This window comes from Calidris pugnax, unplaced genomic scaffold (genome assembly GCF_001431845.1).
Source record: "Calidris pugnax isolate Ruff unplaced genomic scaffold, ASM143184v1 scaffold40, whole genome shotgun sequence".
Classification (NCBI taxonomy): domain Eukaryota; kingdom Metazoa; phylum Chordata; class Aves; order Charadriiformes; family Scolopacidae; genus Calidris; species Calidris pugnax.
Genome location: NW_015090796.1, coordinates 2,708,638 through 2,725,177, shown reverse-complemented (window position 1 = coordinate 2,725,177; position 16,540 = coordinate 2,708,638). Strand labels below are relative to the sequence as shown.

Here is a 16,540-nt window from a genome sequence, read left to right as displayed (position 1 = left end):
GGGAAGTCCGTTACCCAGAATGCCGCGCGGCGCAGGTGGAGGTGAGGGGTGGTGACCGCGGCCATGGCGGTGGGTTTTTCGGTTTAGTTTTCCTTTCTCCTGGCGCGTCCCGTTCCTGGGGCGCCTCAGAGCCTGTGTGCCGCCTCTGCTCGTCTCTCTCTAGCCTGGGTGCGTTATGGCTGCGGCAGAACGGTTACCGCCTCCCCAGGCTCTGCCCGCTCCTGCCGGCCCTGTGTGGGACGGCGCCATCTTGAGTGTGACAGTGCGGCAGGCTGTGGGGGAGCCGTGTGAGGCGGCGGACGGGCCGGCCGGGGCCGGGGAGCGGGCACGGCGGCCGCTGTTTGCACACTTGGCTCTTTGGCAATGCGCAGGAGAAGCTTCCTTAGAGAAGTGGCCTCGCTCAGTTGAGAATTGATACTTGATGTTGCAGTTTCAGGATGGGGTCAGCTCAGGAACGTGGGGCCGAGCGAGATTCATAAGTGTGTCTACCGATATAATATTCAAAATACATGGAAACATTTTTATCACGCCTTTCTAGTATCATTTTGACTTTGCCTTCCTAAAAATTTGGGGAACAGGCTGCCCAGGGAGGTGGTGGAGTCACCATCCCTGGCTGTGTTTAAGGACCGTTTAGATGCAGTGCTGAGGGACATGGTGTAGGGGATGACTTTGTAGAGTAGGGTAGATGGTTGGACTCGATGATCCCAAGGGTCTCTTCCAACCTGAATGATTCTATGATTCTAAGACTGAAGGCCTTAATGCCTAGTTCCTGTTCTCATTGCCATTAATACTTAAGTGCTTTGCAAACCAGTGAATCAGTGAACATTACATATTCTTTGGGTGGGGGCAATACTTACCTTGCTGATAAAATACTTGGAAAGAACGCTGCCTTGGTGCTCTGTCCACAGCAGATGTTCCTTGTGCCTTGCCATTCGGGATACTCTGAGCAGACAAGGCCCTTTTATAACTAGTGCTGAAACTGCATAATCCAGTGTTACCAGGTGTATGTTCAAACTTTTCCCAATACCGTGCTAAGCAGTCTGGCTAAATTCACTGAAAAGACTCATGAAGAATGTCTTCAGGCATTTCAGTCTGGATGCCTTCAGGACTGACAGCCTGTCTTGAAGGTGTTTTACAGCTGCAGCCTGTAAATAGAGCTGCAGGCTCTATTACGTTTCCAGTAATAGACCAGGAGCAGGTTGAGCCTGGCTCTGCACTGTTGGATCTGAAGAGCTGGAATTGGTAGGTGTGCTCAAGACAAGATTTTCCTGAGCAAAGTCAAGCAGAGATGAGGCTTGTTTGGCTGGTAATGTGCTATAGGCAATCCTGCTTTGGCAGGGGAGTTGGACTAGATGATCTCTAGAAAGTCCCTTCCACCTCCAACGATTCCATGAAGTGAGCAGAGGCACTGTAAGATGTTTGTAATCGAACTCTGTTAACAGATGGCAGCTTTGTAACTAAAAGCATGAATTACTGGCAGGTTAGACCCTCAACCTGGGCTGTAGTGAGATTTTTTGATTAGAGGTATTTTTCATTTCAGTCCTTGCTGTTTGAGTATGTCTGCAATTAGATGCATTCATCTGAGTAATTGTATGTTTGCTTCCAAATCTGTTTTTTTCCCTGTCTGGAGCAGGGAGTTGAGTACAGATCCTGCAGATGGGTCTCAGAAGTTTGTGCTGGTAGCTCTGCAGTCCGTCCATGGTGGTCACATCGAGGTGGTAGGCACTGTATAATAAACAAACAAGCAAATATACCTGCAAATTAATGTTTTTGTGCTCTGTACAACATATTTATGTGGATGGAGAGAAGAGAAGAGCATGAACTGAGTGGTGAGAATGCTCACCTGGAGCGTGGGGATGGTAGGGTTGTGGTCCTGAGGGCACCAGCAGCCCCAAATTGCCCTGTCTCACCCAGGACTCACACCCACACCCCCTCTGCACGTTGGTGCTGGAGCTCAGCCCAGAGGCCCCTGATCTGTGCCTGAGCTGTCACAGACAGAGCTGCCTGCATGCTTATTGAGCAGACTTTGTGGCCTGGCCTTGAACCCGAGTCATCAGCTGGTGGTTGGTTGGCAGCCACTGAGCTGCTGGCAGGTCCGGTTATCATCACCTTCCCTGCACTCCATGGGGAGGTCACTAACCCTGCTTGTGTTGAGGTTGCCCTTGTCTTCCAGCTTGTCATCTCTTGTGGAGCACCCCTGTCCCTGCTGTTCCTGGCAGGTAGACTCAAATACGTGCTACCGACTCACCCTCTGGGTATGCTTCCAGGAACTGGAGATCCATGTTCAGGTCTCTATTTCTAAACTTAGCAGATCAGCTAGAAAATTGCCTTCTTGCATCCAAGGCCAAGGAGGTTGCCATGACTTTAATGAGAAGAAATGCGTGGCTGACTAAGCACTTCCCTCTAGCCTTTAGTTACCTAATGAACATACAGTTCTCCTTGTGTGTTTCCTACCATCTAGTAGAAGCTGGATGGCTGTGTGGATCCTGCTTCTAGGTGCTTACGTGCTTCACTGAGCAAGTTCTTGGCGTGCTGTGGCAAAAGCTCTGCTCCGGAAACCAAAATGCCAGTGTTTGTAAATTTAGTAAAGCTGGTAGCAGTGCTCACATTGCCCAGAAAATGGAGATGCCAGGAATTCAAAACTGAAAAGATAGGCTCAAAATATAACAGCTAAAAATAAATACTTGATTTTGGGTATGGTAGCTGTGACGTGGAAACCCTTACATTTTCAGAACTAGCAAAACCCCTTTTAAGATTAGCTCTTATGAGTAGAGTAGATGAACTAGAATATCACTGGCATGTTCCCCACACCTAGGTATTGCCAGCTTAATAAGGAAAATAACTGTTTATTTGTGGCCTGCACTTGAAGACTTTATTAGTGGCTGTATTTGCAGATTTTAATTAATTTCCAAATTCATATGTTGCTATAGGAAAGCTGTTTTGGGGGCTGTCTGGCAGCTGTATCTCCCCTTTGAGTGAATATGTTGCCTTTTCTATTCCTGATTTCATTAGTAGTTGAAACCACTGTACTGTTCCTTTGTCCCGAGCTGAATTTGAGGTTCCAGGAGATTACAAACCTCATCCTGGCTGTTCAAAATAAGATGAAATATCAGAATCTTCTGATGTAAAGCAACAAGCTGCTTTGTCAATTAAATTAGTCCGAGAATGTCTAAAGGAATAGTTTTGCTTGGGTAGATTTCATGCAAGTTGGGCTGTTCTTTGTTCCTGTCACTCTTACAGCAGATCATAAGGCACAAAAATGCATCACATGTCCTTGCCAGTTTGATGACAGGAGATGTTCTCCTGTGTTCATCTGGATCAAACTGGTACATCTGTTCCCAGCACCAGGCAGGAGCAGAACTGGTGGGATCATTCAGTCTTGGCTTTGCTGGCTTACATCCATCTGGATCTAGCTCTGCAACAGTCGCAGATGTGTTGGCCAGGAACCCTTCCTGAATCCTCCTCCCTGTGTCAGGGCTCTTTTGCTTGTTTGTTTGCCCCTTGCTTTCCAGTGTTAATTGCCTTGTGACCTTCCTGGGACACTGTTGGCCATATATGGGAAAACACAAAAAATCAGTTATCACAAGTGTAGTGATAGGATGAGGGGTAATGGTTTTAAACTGAAAGAGTGGAGATTTAGATTAGATATTAGAAGAAATTAATTGCTTTGAGGGTGGTGAGAGCCTGGCCCAGGCTGCCCAGAGAAGCTGTGGCTGCCCCATCCCTGGAGGGGTTCAAGGCCAGGTTGGAGGGGGCTTGGAGCAACCTGGTCTGGTGGGAGGTGTCCCTGCCCAGGGCAGGGGGGTTGGAACTAGATGATTTTCAAGGTGGCTTCCAACCTAAACCATTCTATGATTCTATGATTAAATTGGTGAGATTGGCCTGTCCAATAAAAGCTGAATAGTTGGAGGAACCATGTTTTTGGGTGGCACAGAAAAAAGCCAAGAGCAGGCTTTTAACAACGTGGGTTTCTTCTTTAATCTGTAATTATTACCCGATGAAGCCTATTATTTTATTTTCATGGTAAATTTAGATGGTTTTTTTTTTCCTTTGCAGAGAGATGTAGTTCCTGGTGGCAGCTTCCTGTGTGTTCCTCAGCAGCTCTTCAAGCAGGAAGATCGTCATGGCTTTTACTGTAGGAATATATAGGAGATGGGCAGAGAAAGGGTATTCTGCCTGTACGTACTCTGTGGAAGCATTAAGTGACTTGAAGGTATAATTACACAAAGCAACACAGCAGTAATGTGTAAGCTACTAGTAAAGTGATTTATCATCACACTGGAGATATTTGGGCTAATTGTGCACCTCGGAGGACTAGCTTGCTTTCTGATTAGCCTGCATATCCCTGTGCTGTACCAGTGCGTGCAGTGTAAATATAACCTCACTTGTTTCTGCCAGCAAGACCCCTATGTAGTATTTAGCTTCAAATAATGTGAAACGTAAAATAAAACCTAACAGGTGTTTTCAGATTGCTTTTCCATCATGTCTGTTCCTGTTCTTCCTAATTCAATTTGGAAGCGAGTGGGCTGAAAAAAAAAAATCATTATGGATGAAATCTGGTTGAATTTTTAGACCGTTCAGTTTCTGCTTAATGATTTCAGTAATACATGTATTAATTAAAAATAATAACTTGAAGCATTGTTGGTTGAATTCTTGGACCTAAATTTTAGAAGTTAAACATTCATAATTCTTCTTTTGCCATATATTTTTTCCACCCTTACCTCCCTCTCTCTTTCCTAACAGATCTCCATTTCTAGTTTTCTTCTGCTACAGATGTCTGCTTGTAAAAGGCAGGGTGTTTGTTACACTAGGCTTTAACATCCTTTGTTCTAAAGCTTATCCTGAGCTCTGCTATATAGCATCCTACAGTCTAAGACAGTAAGGATGCTTTTCTTTTTTTCTGTCTGTGAGAATGTTCTTTTTAGTGGCAACATATTCATTTCATAGTCACATGATGGCAAATAGAGGTGTTCACTGGTGTAAAAATAAAGTGAGATGCTGTTGTACTGGAGTAATTGAAATGACTGTTTCATGTCCATGTGTATTAGAAACATGATTATGAAGACCCCTTACTGCAGAGCAGAATTTGGAGATTACAAGGGACCAGAAATATGAATGTGAATCAGCAATATGATGTATTAGGAAGGGTGCAAACATGTAAGGCAAGGATGAGCTGCTTCTGTTCTGCTTGGTGCTGGCAAAGCTTCAGTGGCGTACAGTTTTGCAGAACATAGTTTAGAAGAGGAATAAAGAAACTGGAAAGATTTTGAGGGAAAAAACGTGTTAAATTTTTTCTTATATGTCAGGCTTTTAAACTTATGTTAGCTGATCAGTAACATTTTTCTGCTATGTAAAAAGATTGACACTGCGTCAAAGAGTAACAGCTTAGTCTGTAGAAAAGGGTGACTTGGACTCAATGTGAAGAGAAAGGTCTGAGTTGACCATTAAACAGTAAGGTGTTGTGGAATGACATTTATGACCTCCTGTGAGCCACAGGGCTGCCCTCCCTCTGTTGGGTTTCTTATCTTGGGCTCCAGACCCAGTGCTCTAGACAGTGTATTTCAGATAACGTGAAGGAAAAGAGGCAATTTCTCAAAATGGGGAAGAAGAAGGGTGGAAGAATTCAGGGGGAGGCAAAGATAGAAGTCTGGGTATGAGTGAGGAAGCAGCAGCGGGGGATGTGGGATGAGGGAAAAAGTTGGTAGCAGGCCAGAAACATGGGGCAGTTGAAGGACCAGAAAGTGAAAAAGTGATGGAAAACAGGAAGAAGTGGGAGCAGGCAGACTTGGCAACATCTAGTTTTATGGAACCATTTCACTTCTCTGCATGAAGGTGATGCTAGGTGACCTCAAGATGGTCTTTCTTTGCCTTCTAATTTTAAAAATATCTAGAAATTATGACTGGACTTCACAGGATTATAACGTTTTTGGTTTTTTTTATTATGGTTATCTGTGGTTTTTTTTAATGTCTAAACTGTTAACATCACAAATATCTTGACAAATTACATATCAAAACATTCTCATTTGATTTTTTTGTTAATTCCCCAGTCTACCAAAAACTGCATTAACATATATTTAAATTTTACAAATAAATAAACACAGTTCTAGATCCCCAAGATGTTGCAATATGTAAACTCACAATGTATGCTTTAAATATTTAATCCAAGCAGTGTTAAAGGGACACTGTCATTCTCTTATGACTAAAACTTGGTAATTCTTAACAAAAATAGTCAGGGCCTGTTGTTTATACTTAAGACATATAACTTACCTAGTAGTGAATTTCTTAAAATACAAAAATATTTCAAGACCCTTAAAAACTACTTTCAATTAGATTATAGCAGCAGTTCACTAACACATCCCATTTTGGGCTATGTTCATGTAAAGCTCACTTCTGAGCTAGGAAATTATTCCCTAGATTTTGGTCAAGGAAGAAAAAAAACAGGCAATTGCTGTTATCTACATGTATTTTATGGACTGAAGCATGGTTTAACAGGGCATTTTGACAGTGATATGGACATTTAAGGATCTTGCAGCTGAGCACAGATTTAAAAACAAGTGATGGGAGAATATCTTTCATTTTGAATAGGCATTCCTGTGAGCCTTCTCTTAGGAGCTCAGGTTTTATTATATAACAAAATCTGGTTACAGGACTTCTAATATTGGATCAAAAAGCAAACCAATAGCGGTATAACACAAACTGCTAATTCAACGTGATCTCACTCCTCTAATAAACATTTCCAAAATTTTAGTGACTGGTGTACCTTTTGGCAGGCTTTGTGACAGAAGAGGTCTCTCTGTCCGTGTGGCTGCACGGGGTTATCACCAGTGCTCCTAGAGCCTTCACAAAAGCACAGAGCAGGATTACTGCTGGTATTACACCACAGATGGCTAATTTGAAGGAATTCAATTACTGTGGGGCTATCTGTGATACTAGGGCTACATCCAGGTAACTGCTGTAAGCTTCAGTGCTAGGTATTTCTTCAGCCATTCTGACTTTCCCACTTGCCACCTAATGTCTGTGATTGCTCATTGTGAACCCTTGGCTATCAAGAACAGCGTTTGGACTGCTAGGTAAACAGCAGCAAATGTCAGCAGGCTGAAAAGGAAATCTGCACTGTGGAGTTTGTTCTGGGCCTCTTCTACTAAACAGATCTTTTGCTTCCTGGGCCAGCCTTCTGTACATCTTTGCTGACCAGCAGGGTATTACATCCCATCTCCATCATGGGATAAAAGCTGAGGGATCAAAGGGGTCAGCTTCTTTCTTCAGTGGCTGATGTTTGAGGAGGACTCTGTCCATTCTTCTGCCTTTGCTCTCATCCGTGTGTTCCTGAATCCAGTTCCCATCTGCTGCTGAGTCCAAGCTGGGATTTTCCCAGTGCCTGCTGGTGATGTGATCATCATCCTGGGAGCTAGATATTGGTTTTGTATATATTTGTATATATTTCATTATTTTCTTATATTTTTATATTTACTGTTTTCTTATTATTATAAATATTTTTATCTTTTCTTTTTATTGACAATATTTCATTAAAGCTGTTTTAGGTATTTTTCCCAACCCATAAGTCTCTCTTATTTTCCCTTCCCTTCTGGGAAGGGAGAGGGACACTGCTGTTTGTTTGTTGGCCACCCCAGCCTAAACCTTGACAGATTAACTCGCACCCACCGTGGGGCACGACCAGGGCTCTGACAAATTGTTTGAATTCCAGCTTGCTCAGTTGAGAGGATATCGCATTTTTCCCTTCAAGAGTCTTGAGGTGTTGGAAATCAGACAGCTCACATCATGTCGTTCTTGGTGAGGTATTACATCAAGTCCTAACACAGTTTTGTTTAAATTTAGTTGATGAGACGCTGCCTAACCTGCTGGTTGTGCTGTGTTAATGTTCATTTGTTTCTTTGTGTTTATTTTTGGTGGTTTGTTCCTGAGCGCTGGGCGAAACGTGACAATTGCGGTTTATTCTGGGATAAGCTGGGCAGCAACTTTGCCTGCACGCCTTGGGCACTGCCTAATGGATTTTGTTACTAACTACACTTTCAGTTTTACCTTGGGAAGAGTAACTTCTCCCTTCTGTGCCAAGCTGACTCGACTAGAGTTTAGGGATTTTGGAAATGATTGTTTGTATCAAAACATCATTTTATTATCGATTCTCCTGCATGTGTTAGAGCGGTGTTTCATATTAAATTTTGGTGCAGGAGTAGGTGCTGCATGATGTGCCAGCTGTCCATGAAGTGACTAACAGAGTATGATAGCAGCAAAAGAATCTCTCTTGTCCCTTCACTGTTGTGGCTGCAGAGAAAATAACTGTGAAAATGACTAAGAAATCCAAGAAATTATTTGAAAAACTGTTTGATAAACTGTCCAGGATGGAGACAAGATCCCACTTGTCCCCTGCATGGACCCACGTTTGCAGCTGTCAGAAAAACCCTCCTATGAGACCACCTCAAGAGAGACAAACATGCCACGAGGTACCCTGTGGTTTCACCTCCACCAGCACAGGGAGGACACGAGGAAGTGGGATGGAAAATCTAGCACTGCCTTATAGGCATGAATATGCGAGCTGCAAAGTAAAACAAATACGAGTTTTTCCAGGAGGATGGCTGCTCCGATCAATGGTGAGCGGTTCTCTGGTGCAAGAACAAACCCATTTAGCTACAAAAGCCAAGTGAAGCCATCTGTTAATTGTGGGTACTATGCTGAGTATCCGAGGGGCCCTGCCTCCAGCCAGAAGGAGGAGGGGGACAACCAAGTTTATTGGACACCTTATTGCCATTCAGTCACAGAGGGGAAGAATCCATCGCTGTTTGTCCAGTGTCAAGGGGGGATCTCAAGAACTGACTGTACTGGAGGATGAGCAAAACCTAACTGGGAATAAATAGGAGAAGCACCCCATTGTGACTAGCCTAGAGAAGGCTAACAGTAACCTATTGTGGCCTGAACAAAGTCACACCACTGCTAAGCACTGCTGTAACAGACATCCTAGTCTCAACTAGCCACAACTGACATCGCTAATGCCTTTTTCTCTATTCCTTTAGCAGCAGAGTGCAGGCCACAGATTACTTTCACCTGGAGAGACATCCAGTGCACCTGGAAGTGACTGCCCCAGGGGTGGAAACATGGCCCTGCTATTTGCCATGGACTGATCCAGGCTGCACTGGAGAAGGCTGGAGCTCTGGAGCACCCACAATACATTGACAACATCCACTGTGTGGGGTAACACAGCAGAACAAGTTTTTAAGAAAGGTAAGGAAATAATTATATGGGAAGGGAGAGGGACACTCTGTTAATGGCCAGCCCAGCCTAAACCATGACATCTGTGGAAGAAGGAAAGTATTGCATAAGATATTCTCTTGCATAATTTTTAGACAGAGATGTTTTTTTTTTTTATTTTGCAACTGTTTTTTTCACCAGTTTTTATACCTATTGAGGAGAATTCCACTCCCCCATGCTTTAGGCAGAGCCCAAACTTTGGGTTCCCTTCCTGACAGGTATGATAAGAGGGCAACAAAAGGCTTCCCTCCAAAGTGAAAGCCAAACAAATAAGGTTAAACTCCACTAAAATTTGGGAAAAACATTTGCCCTCTTTTTAGGAAAGTATATATGTCTATATACAAAAATATTAAGACAGTGTCCTTTTAAAAAAGTTAAGTATATACAGACTGTTATAATAATTACACACACACTAACCATTTCAACAGCTTTTAAACATCACACAGTCAATTTTCATAAGCAAGTCACAATGTCGTTTAGCGTTTCTCAACATATTCAACTTTTTTTGTAACAGAGTCAAATGCAACACACTTTACTTTTCATAAAAAACATACGCATCAAGCATCTCATAAGCACACAGTGAACAGCCCAAGTTACATTCACTTTGTGATAATTACTGTACTGGCTGTTTAATCCAGCAGCTGCAGTAGGGCAAGGTAATACTAAAGCCTCCATCTTTCCCTTACCACAGAGCACTAACAACCAAGTTACAATCCAGTCACAGAGAAATACTCTTTAAACACAAATAAAACCTTCAGGCTTGTCACAGCCCAGTTCTCTCAGATTTACAGAATGTACTCTGTAAATAAAAGTTTCTTTTATGACCTCTTCAGAAAAAAACCAAACACATCAAGCTAAGGCTCAATCCCCTTTGTATGGACTAGTCTAACATAGTAATTCATTAGTTTACACATTTCTAATCCTAATTTGCACGCCTATAAGCAGAATCATTCCCTAGCTGACGGTGAGAATGCTCTTTCTTGCTCCTCTGTCACAGTGCAGGTGTCCCCTGCACCCCACTGAGAAGCACAAAAAGCCTCAACAGTCCGTCTGCTGTTGGATCTGCATCAAGAACTTTTTGGGTAAGCTGATATATCTATACCTTCCAGCTTGGAAGTTTGGTCTATAGCATTTCCATATGTTAGTGGATTCTAAAGGAACTCCCAGACAGCTACTTGGCAAAGACACAGGGGATGATGATGGGTGCAGAAGACACTGAGTGGCAGGTGGACAACGGTGACATTCTGCCCGCTGAGTCCTGTGTAGGTGTTGCTCTTGCTTTGACCTAACGGTGGCAGACCCAGCACACAGCAGGTCTCACCACGAGCTGTCTTAGGGTTTTAGGCAAAAACCCGAGCAGGAGTTGAGTGAATGGTCGCAAACCTAGTGCTACATCAACAAGGTTTCAGGCATGAATGTAAAACCTCTCATTTTGGCATATATGCATCTGTCGGAACCATAACAAAAAAAAACCCAACCTATTTCAATCACAATACATGTGCAAACATGCCCTGAAAAAATAGAAAGAAAAACGGTAGCTTTGGCTAGCTTGCACACTTTTTATAAAAATAGAAATACAGTAGGCAAAATAGGGGGAATTTTTGCAGCTCATCGGTATCAATTTGCCAGCTCTTTACTAATGCATACTGCTTCTATCAACCCTTTCACAAGCCATTTGGGTTTTCAGCGGGGAATAGATGGCACAAAAGGCAGTCACGAGGAGGTGACTCTGGAATTGGTAATGCGAAGTGCTATGCTTGCAAGGGATCTCATGGCACAGGTGGAAACCTTGTGACAAACCCCAGCTTGCGCGATGTAGTTGGAAGCTAAGCGATACAGCCTTTCTGCCCCAAAGATGTTGAAGTGGCCCGGCAGTACCTTCTCCACGAGGCCTCTGTCCACCAACTCCATGAGGCGCTGGCAGCTGGCGACGTAGTCACTCACTCTGCTGTAGGGAAGCCAGTCAATCATGGACCCGTCGTACACCACGTCTCCGCTGAACAAAATCTTCCGGTCTTTGTCGTGTAAGCAAATACTGCCCCTTGAGTGACCAGGCATGTGCATGACGGTAAGCTGTCGGTCTCCAAGGCTGATCACATCCCCTGCAAACAAACGTGTTACAGGAAACCACACATTATTTATCCTGTATATTGAACACCAGAAAAAGATTACAACTGTGGGAAATAAGCTAAGTTTTGCTTCAGCTAATTGATGTATCATTGTTAGTGTGATAGTACTAACAAAGAAGCCTTAGTAATAGTAGAGTCTAATAAATTGTATCCAATCAATCCCCAGAAATGCCCTTGGTCTGTCAAGGGATCCTTGTTCACAGAGCGTTATCTAGGGGAAGAGAAACAAACTGGAACATGGCCTTCAACACAAAAACCCAAAGGGTAGGGGATTATCAATAAGGCCAAAGAAACCAGTCTGGTAAATCTGCCAAGTAGATGGAAGCAAAGACTCTGAAATAACGTGTAGCATCATCAACTAATCAAAGGCGTGTTTAGGATAATGATTTCGTAGAATAGGTGTATGTGTGCCTTATATGGGAAAAAGTGCAAAATAAACCTGTAATAGGTCAAGCGGTCGGGAAGAATGTGAGCTCCAACTTCTCAGCCAATGAGAAGGGAGACAGAAACTCAAGCGGCCGGGATAAAGGTATAAAATACCTGAAAGCTAAAAGATCATCGTGCATCTATTTTTGGTGCACCCGATTCAGCGCTGTTTCGTATTAATAAATTATTATTTTTTTAACCTTTGCTTCGGTGACTTTGTCCTCTTTAAATTCTAAGATGTGAGTCGGTGTTTCTCACACAACCTACCCATAGGCTGAGAGATTGTACATACTATATATCCACAACACTTTTCTTGCTGAGCGCCGAAGAGGCGCCTGAAAGATACACTTGACATTCGTGTATTTTCCAGTTTTAGTTAACATAAGCTTGGGCTGTATTAATTGCGTCTATTCCCACCCTTAATAAACTAAACGATGTGAAAAGAAAGGCGTTAGAGAAAATAAAACAGGAAACAAACAGGACACATACAATCCAGGTCTCCTGCAAAGCTAAGTACTTCACAATTAACTGCAATTTTAGCTCCACTTAATTTGTCTAGAATTCCACTGTTGTTACTTTTGAAAGGCAAAACTGTTAAGAGATACTAGTTGTTTAGCTTAAATAATAAATTTTAATTAGAATAAAGTACTTGGGGTTTTAATACGGTGTGACTTATGCTGTTTGCTTAGCTTTACTTAGCATGGGTAACGAGATTTGCTGAAGCCGTTACGCTGCAACAGAGTTAATTTTCTTAGTAATTTTCCTAGCAGGTGCTACAGTGCTGTGTTTAGTCTTTTAGCATAAGAAAAATGTGGGTAACACAGTGATGTTTTGGTAGCGTTTTCCTAACTGTGTGGCTTTTCAGGTCCCGAGGTTCTGCCTGCAAGCGCAGGTGCAGGAGAAGCATAGCCCAGAAGATAAGGAGGTGACAATCGTTAGCAGAGGCTCAAAATCAACAATGTAGGAACAGTCAATGACCAGCCTGCCTGGACACAAAAAGAACCCAAGAAGGTGTTAGAAGACCCCGGAGCAAAAACCACCATTGGACTAAAAGATGAATCAACAGGATGTGAGAGGCGGATGCAGAGACTGCAAGGGTGTAATGCCCAGGGATTTCTTTCTTTGAGGTCCCTCCCTTTTCGGAGGCACCCAGCCCCGGCTGACCTTGCTGCTGTGCCTTTCAATTAAGTTACTTGTTTTTATAAAATCTGACGCCTGAGGCTCTGCTGCGGGAAACCTGCAAAAAGAGGAGCCTGAAAAAAGAGGGAGTGTGCCCCAGAGTGCGTGTGTACTTGTAAGGAGCGAGAAGGGGCACTCGTTGGTTCCTGAGGGTCACCTGCTGCAAAGGGACCCTTGTCCTGGCAGTGACAGACACCCAGTGGTGTGTGCAACCCCTTCAATGTCTGTGAATATTCGGGCAGTGACTTCTCCTTTAACAACACGACACAACATAAATTGCTGGAGGAGAACCAGGACTGGCCTCCAGATGCTTTCTTCGTCTCATTCAAGCAGATATATAAAAATAGAACTTTCTTAACATAAAGTCTTTTTTTTTTTTTTTTTTTTGCCGTCTTAAACGTGAATGCCTTTTCATTGTGCTAGTCACTGAACTGGTACTTTCAGCTGAAAGTCACTCTAGGGATGGAGAACAGGCCAAGTCACTTTGCTGTTAATTTTAAATTGTAATGCCAGCTAATTAAAAATGTGAAAACCCCATTAATTTACAGGTGGCAAATAAGTAAACTATAGGACTGTGTAGGGAAGAAAGACCTACAAGCAATCTCCTCAGAAGCAGCTGCTTAACAACTGCGTGAAGCAGTTCTAAAATAAGTAACATCCAGTACCATCACAAAACAATGCTTAAAACCGTAATATGCATTTCCAGTTCCAAGGAGAAAAAGAAAAGGTTACCAAAACTCTACTGTATAAGAAATCAGAAAGCTACTGATCTGTATAACACCAGAGACATGCCACTAATTTACTCAAGACTCAGCAAACCTAAAGGCACTTAACTCTAAACTTAAAACTACTGTCTGACTGTGCTGTGCTCAACCGGGGAAAGGACTCCTATGTTTGCAAAAGCAGCTAGCTCCAAAATAATCAAGAGAGAATTTTTAGCAATATTCTCTTTCAGGGAAATGTCATGAAGGCTTGTTAGGAGAAAGGAATAGACATGACCTAATAGAGAAGACTGTGCAGAAAATGCCTGTATTGGTGAATGAAACAACAGTGGAGGTGACGTTACTGGTGGGTTTCAAACTGCTCCTGGCACTGAAAAAAAAGTACAAAGAAACAGAATGTGGCATGCAAAATTTAAAGAGGAAATGTGCAGAATTAAAGCAAAAAAAGGTCTGGGTCAGCTGAAGGAAACTATGTGTCTTAGAAGATACAAGTGACTAGGAAAACAGTAAATGGTAAGGCACAAGACAGGTAAATGCAATTTTAACTACTACAGCTGAAATGAAAAGTGCTTGGAAGGTCTGGTAAGATTAAGGTTATGCAAAAACTCAATGAACGAAGCAGGCAATGTGCACACAGGAGCTGCAGCTTTGGACTGAAAGAGAATATCACCCTTCGCACACTCTGTATTTCCAGCATTACTGGAAAACCTCACCCCACAGCAGTGACACACACCGAGATGCCATGCCACTTCCACACAGCATGTCTCAGTGGACGTTATCTTAGAAACTCTGATGTCGCATGCTTGTTCTTTTACAATTTTTTATATTTTTTTTTATAATTCCCCCCTCTTTTAAAGAAAAAAGAAAAACAACTTAAAGTTCTCTTGATTTCCTGTAGTTAAATGTCGCTTCAGATGTTGATGGGGCTTTGAGCAACCTGGTCTGGTGGGAGGTGTCCCTGCCCATGGCAGGGGGGTTGGAGCTGGATGATTTAAGGTCCCTTCCGACTCACACCATTCTATGATTTTATGATTTTAATTAATTAATCTTCTCTGAAGCCTTCAGTCAATTCAGTTCAGTTCTGTGTTTCCAAGCACATATGTGGGATGTCCTAATAGAGCCAAGAGACTTAGCTCCCCTGCAAGAGGTGTCTCCTGCCTGTCAGACAGCTGCCCTTTAACTTTTGCTTCGCTGTATTGTACAGTTGGGTTGTTTGCTGCCAAAATAACCCAGTCATTGCTGCCTGTGAGAGACTAGATGGATTTTATCTGCAACAAGGCACTTCTGTAAATGTTGTATGTGTGTCAATTCTGGAAACCGAAATCCATCTTCTTCACACTACGCATTTCATTAAGTTGCTTTGCTCTTTACGCCACTATGCCTTGACAGTTTATGAATCAGAGAATCATAGAATGGTTTGGGTTGGAAGGGACCTTGAAGACCATGCAGTCCCACCCCCTGCCCTGGGCAGGGACACCTCCCACCACACCAGCTTGCTCCAAGCCCCCTCCAACCTGGCATTGAGGGGTTCAAGGGATGGGATTCTCCAGGGATGGGGCATCCACAGCTTCTCTGGGCAGCCTGGGCCAGGGTCCCTAAAGACGATTTAGCTGCAATCCCCCCTGCCGTGGGCAGGGACATCCAAAATAATGAAGGGTGACCAGATGCCAAGAACCGACCGCCGTACTGTTAGAAGCCTGGGGCTAACCCCGGGGTGCTCAATTAGTCGCTCACTTTTTAATTAGAATCATAGAATCATAGAATGGTTTGGGTTGGAAGGGACCTCCAAGATCATTGAGTTCCAACCCCCCTGCCCTGGGCAGGGACACCTCCCACCAGACCAGGTTGCTCAAGGCCCCATCCAGCCTGGCCTTGAACCCCTCCAGGGATGGGGCAGCCACAGCTTCCCTGGGCAACCTCTTCCAGTGTCTCACCACCCTCATAGTAAAAAATTTCTTCCAGAGATCTAATCTGAATCTTTTTTCTTCCAATGTAAAACCGTTTCCCCTTGTCCTATCACTACACTTCCTGGCAAAGAGTCCCTCCCCAGCTCTTCTATAGGCACCCTTCAGGTATTGAAAGGCTGCTACAAGGTCTCCCTGGAGCCTTCTCTTCTCCAGGCTGAACAATCCCAGCTCCCTCAGCCTGTCTTCATAGGAGAGGTGCTCCATCCCTCTGATCATCCCTCTGATCATCCCTCTGATCTAATTGCTGTGATTCTCCCAAAATAAAAACCCTGCGTGAACAGGGGGGGGGGGGGGGGGGGGGGGGGGGGTTAAGCACCGTTTCTCGGCTCCCGAGCGCTGGAAAGGTTTTTTTTTACCCTCTTTCCCGCCCCACTCACCCTCCTGCAGCAGGCGGGTGGGCCGGACCGGGGGGACGCGGAACTGCCGGGCCCGCCAGCCGGGCCGGGGCGGCCGCGCCACCTCCCGCTCCCACAGCCAGGTGACGGCCTCGTAGTTGTCTCCGCGCAGCAGGGCCGCCGCCTCGGCGCTGTGCACCGCCACCTCCTCGAAGTGCTGCAGCCCTCCCGAGTGGTCGAAGTGAACGTGGGTGGCCACGGCCAGCAGCGGCCGCGGAGAGGGCCCTTCGGCCGGCGGTAGGAGGCCGGCGGCCCGCAGGTATTCGGGGAGGCTGCGCAGCCCCAGCCCAGCGTCGATCACCACGTCCCGCTGCGAGCCCCGCACCAGCCAGATGTTGGCCCGGTTGCCCGATTCGTAGAAGCGCTCTTGGATCCAGAAGATGCCGTCGCCCAGCGCCTTGTGGGCGAACCACTCCAGCGCCGACATGGCCCCGCCGCCGCTCTCAACCGCCGGGAGA

General features: G+C 44.5%; 1 protein-coding gene and 1 long non-coding RNA gene across 3 annotated transcripts in view; one reads left to right on the top strand and one right to left on the bottom strand.

The window, feature by feature from the left end:
• The first annotated feature begins 14 nt into the window (after positions 1-14).
• LOC106885043 lies at positions 15-5,021 on the top strand. The gene is made up of 2 exons (XR_001411372.1): positions 15-69; positions 4,057-5,021. It is a non-coding gene; the product is annotated as an uncharacterized LOC106885043 (long non-coding RNA).
• An 894-nt stretch (positions 5,022-5,915) lies between these two features.
• Positions 5,916-16,540, bottom strand: part of MBLAC2 (metallo-beta-lactamase domain containing 2) — an 11,765-nt gene continuing 1,140 nt past the window's right edge. The window contains exons 1-2 of one of the 2 annotated variants that reach the window (XM_014936867.1): positions 16,065-16,530; positions 5,916-11,366 (exon numbers count right to left, since the gene is read on the bottom strand). In XM_014936867.1, coding sequence (XP_014792353.1) covers positions 10,978-11,366; positions 16,065-16,509 — 834 coding nt within the window. In that variant the 5' untranslated portion in view covers positions 16,510-16,530 and the 3' untranslated portion in view covers positions 5,916-10,977. Of the gene's footprint in view, positions 11,367-16,064; positions 16,531-16,540 lie in introns of those variants that run through there. The other variant, XM_014936869.1, reaches the window with a different exon arrangement.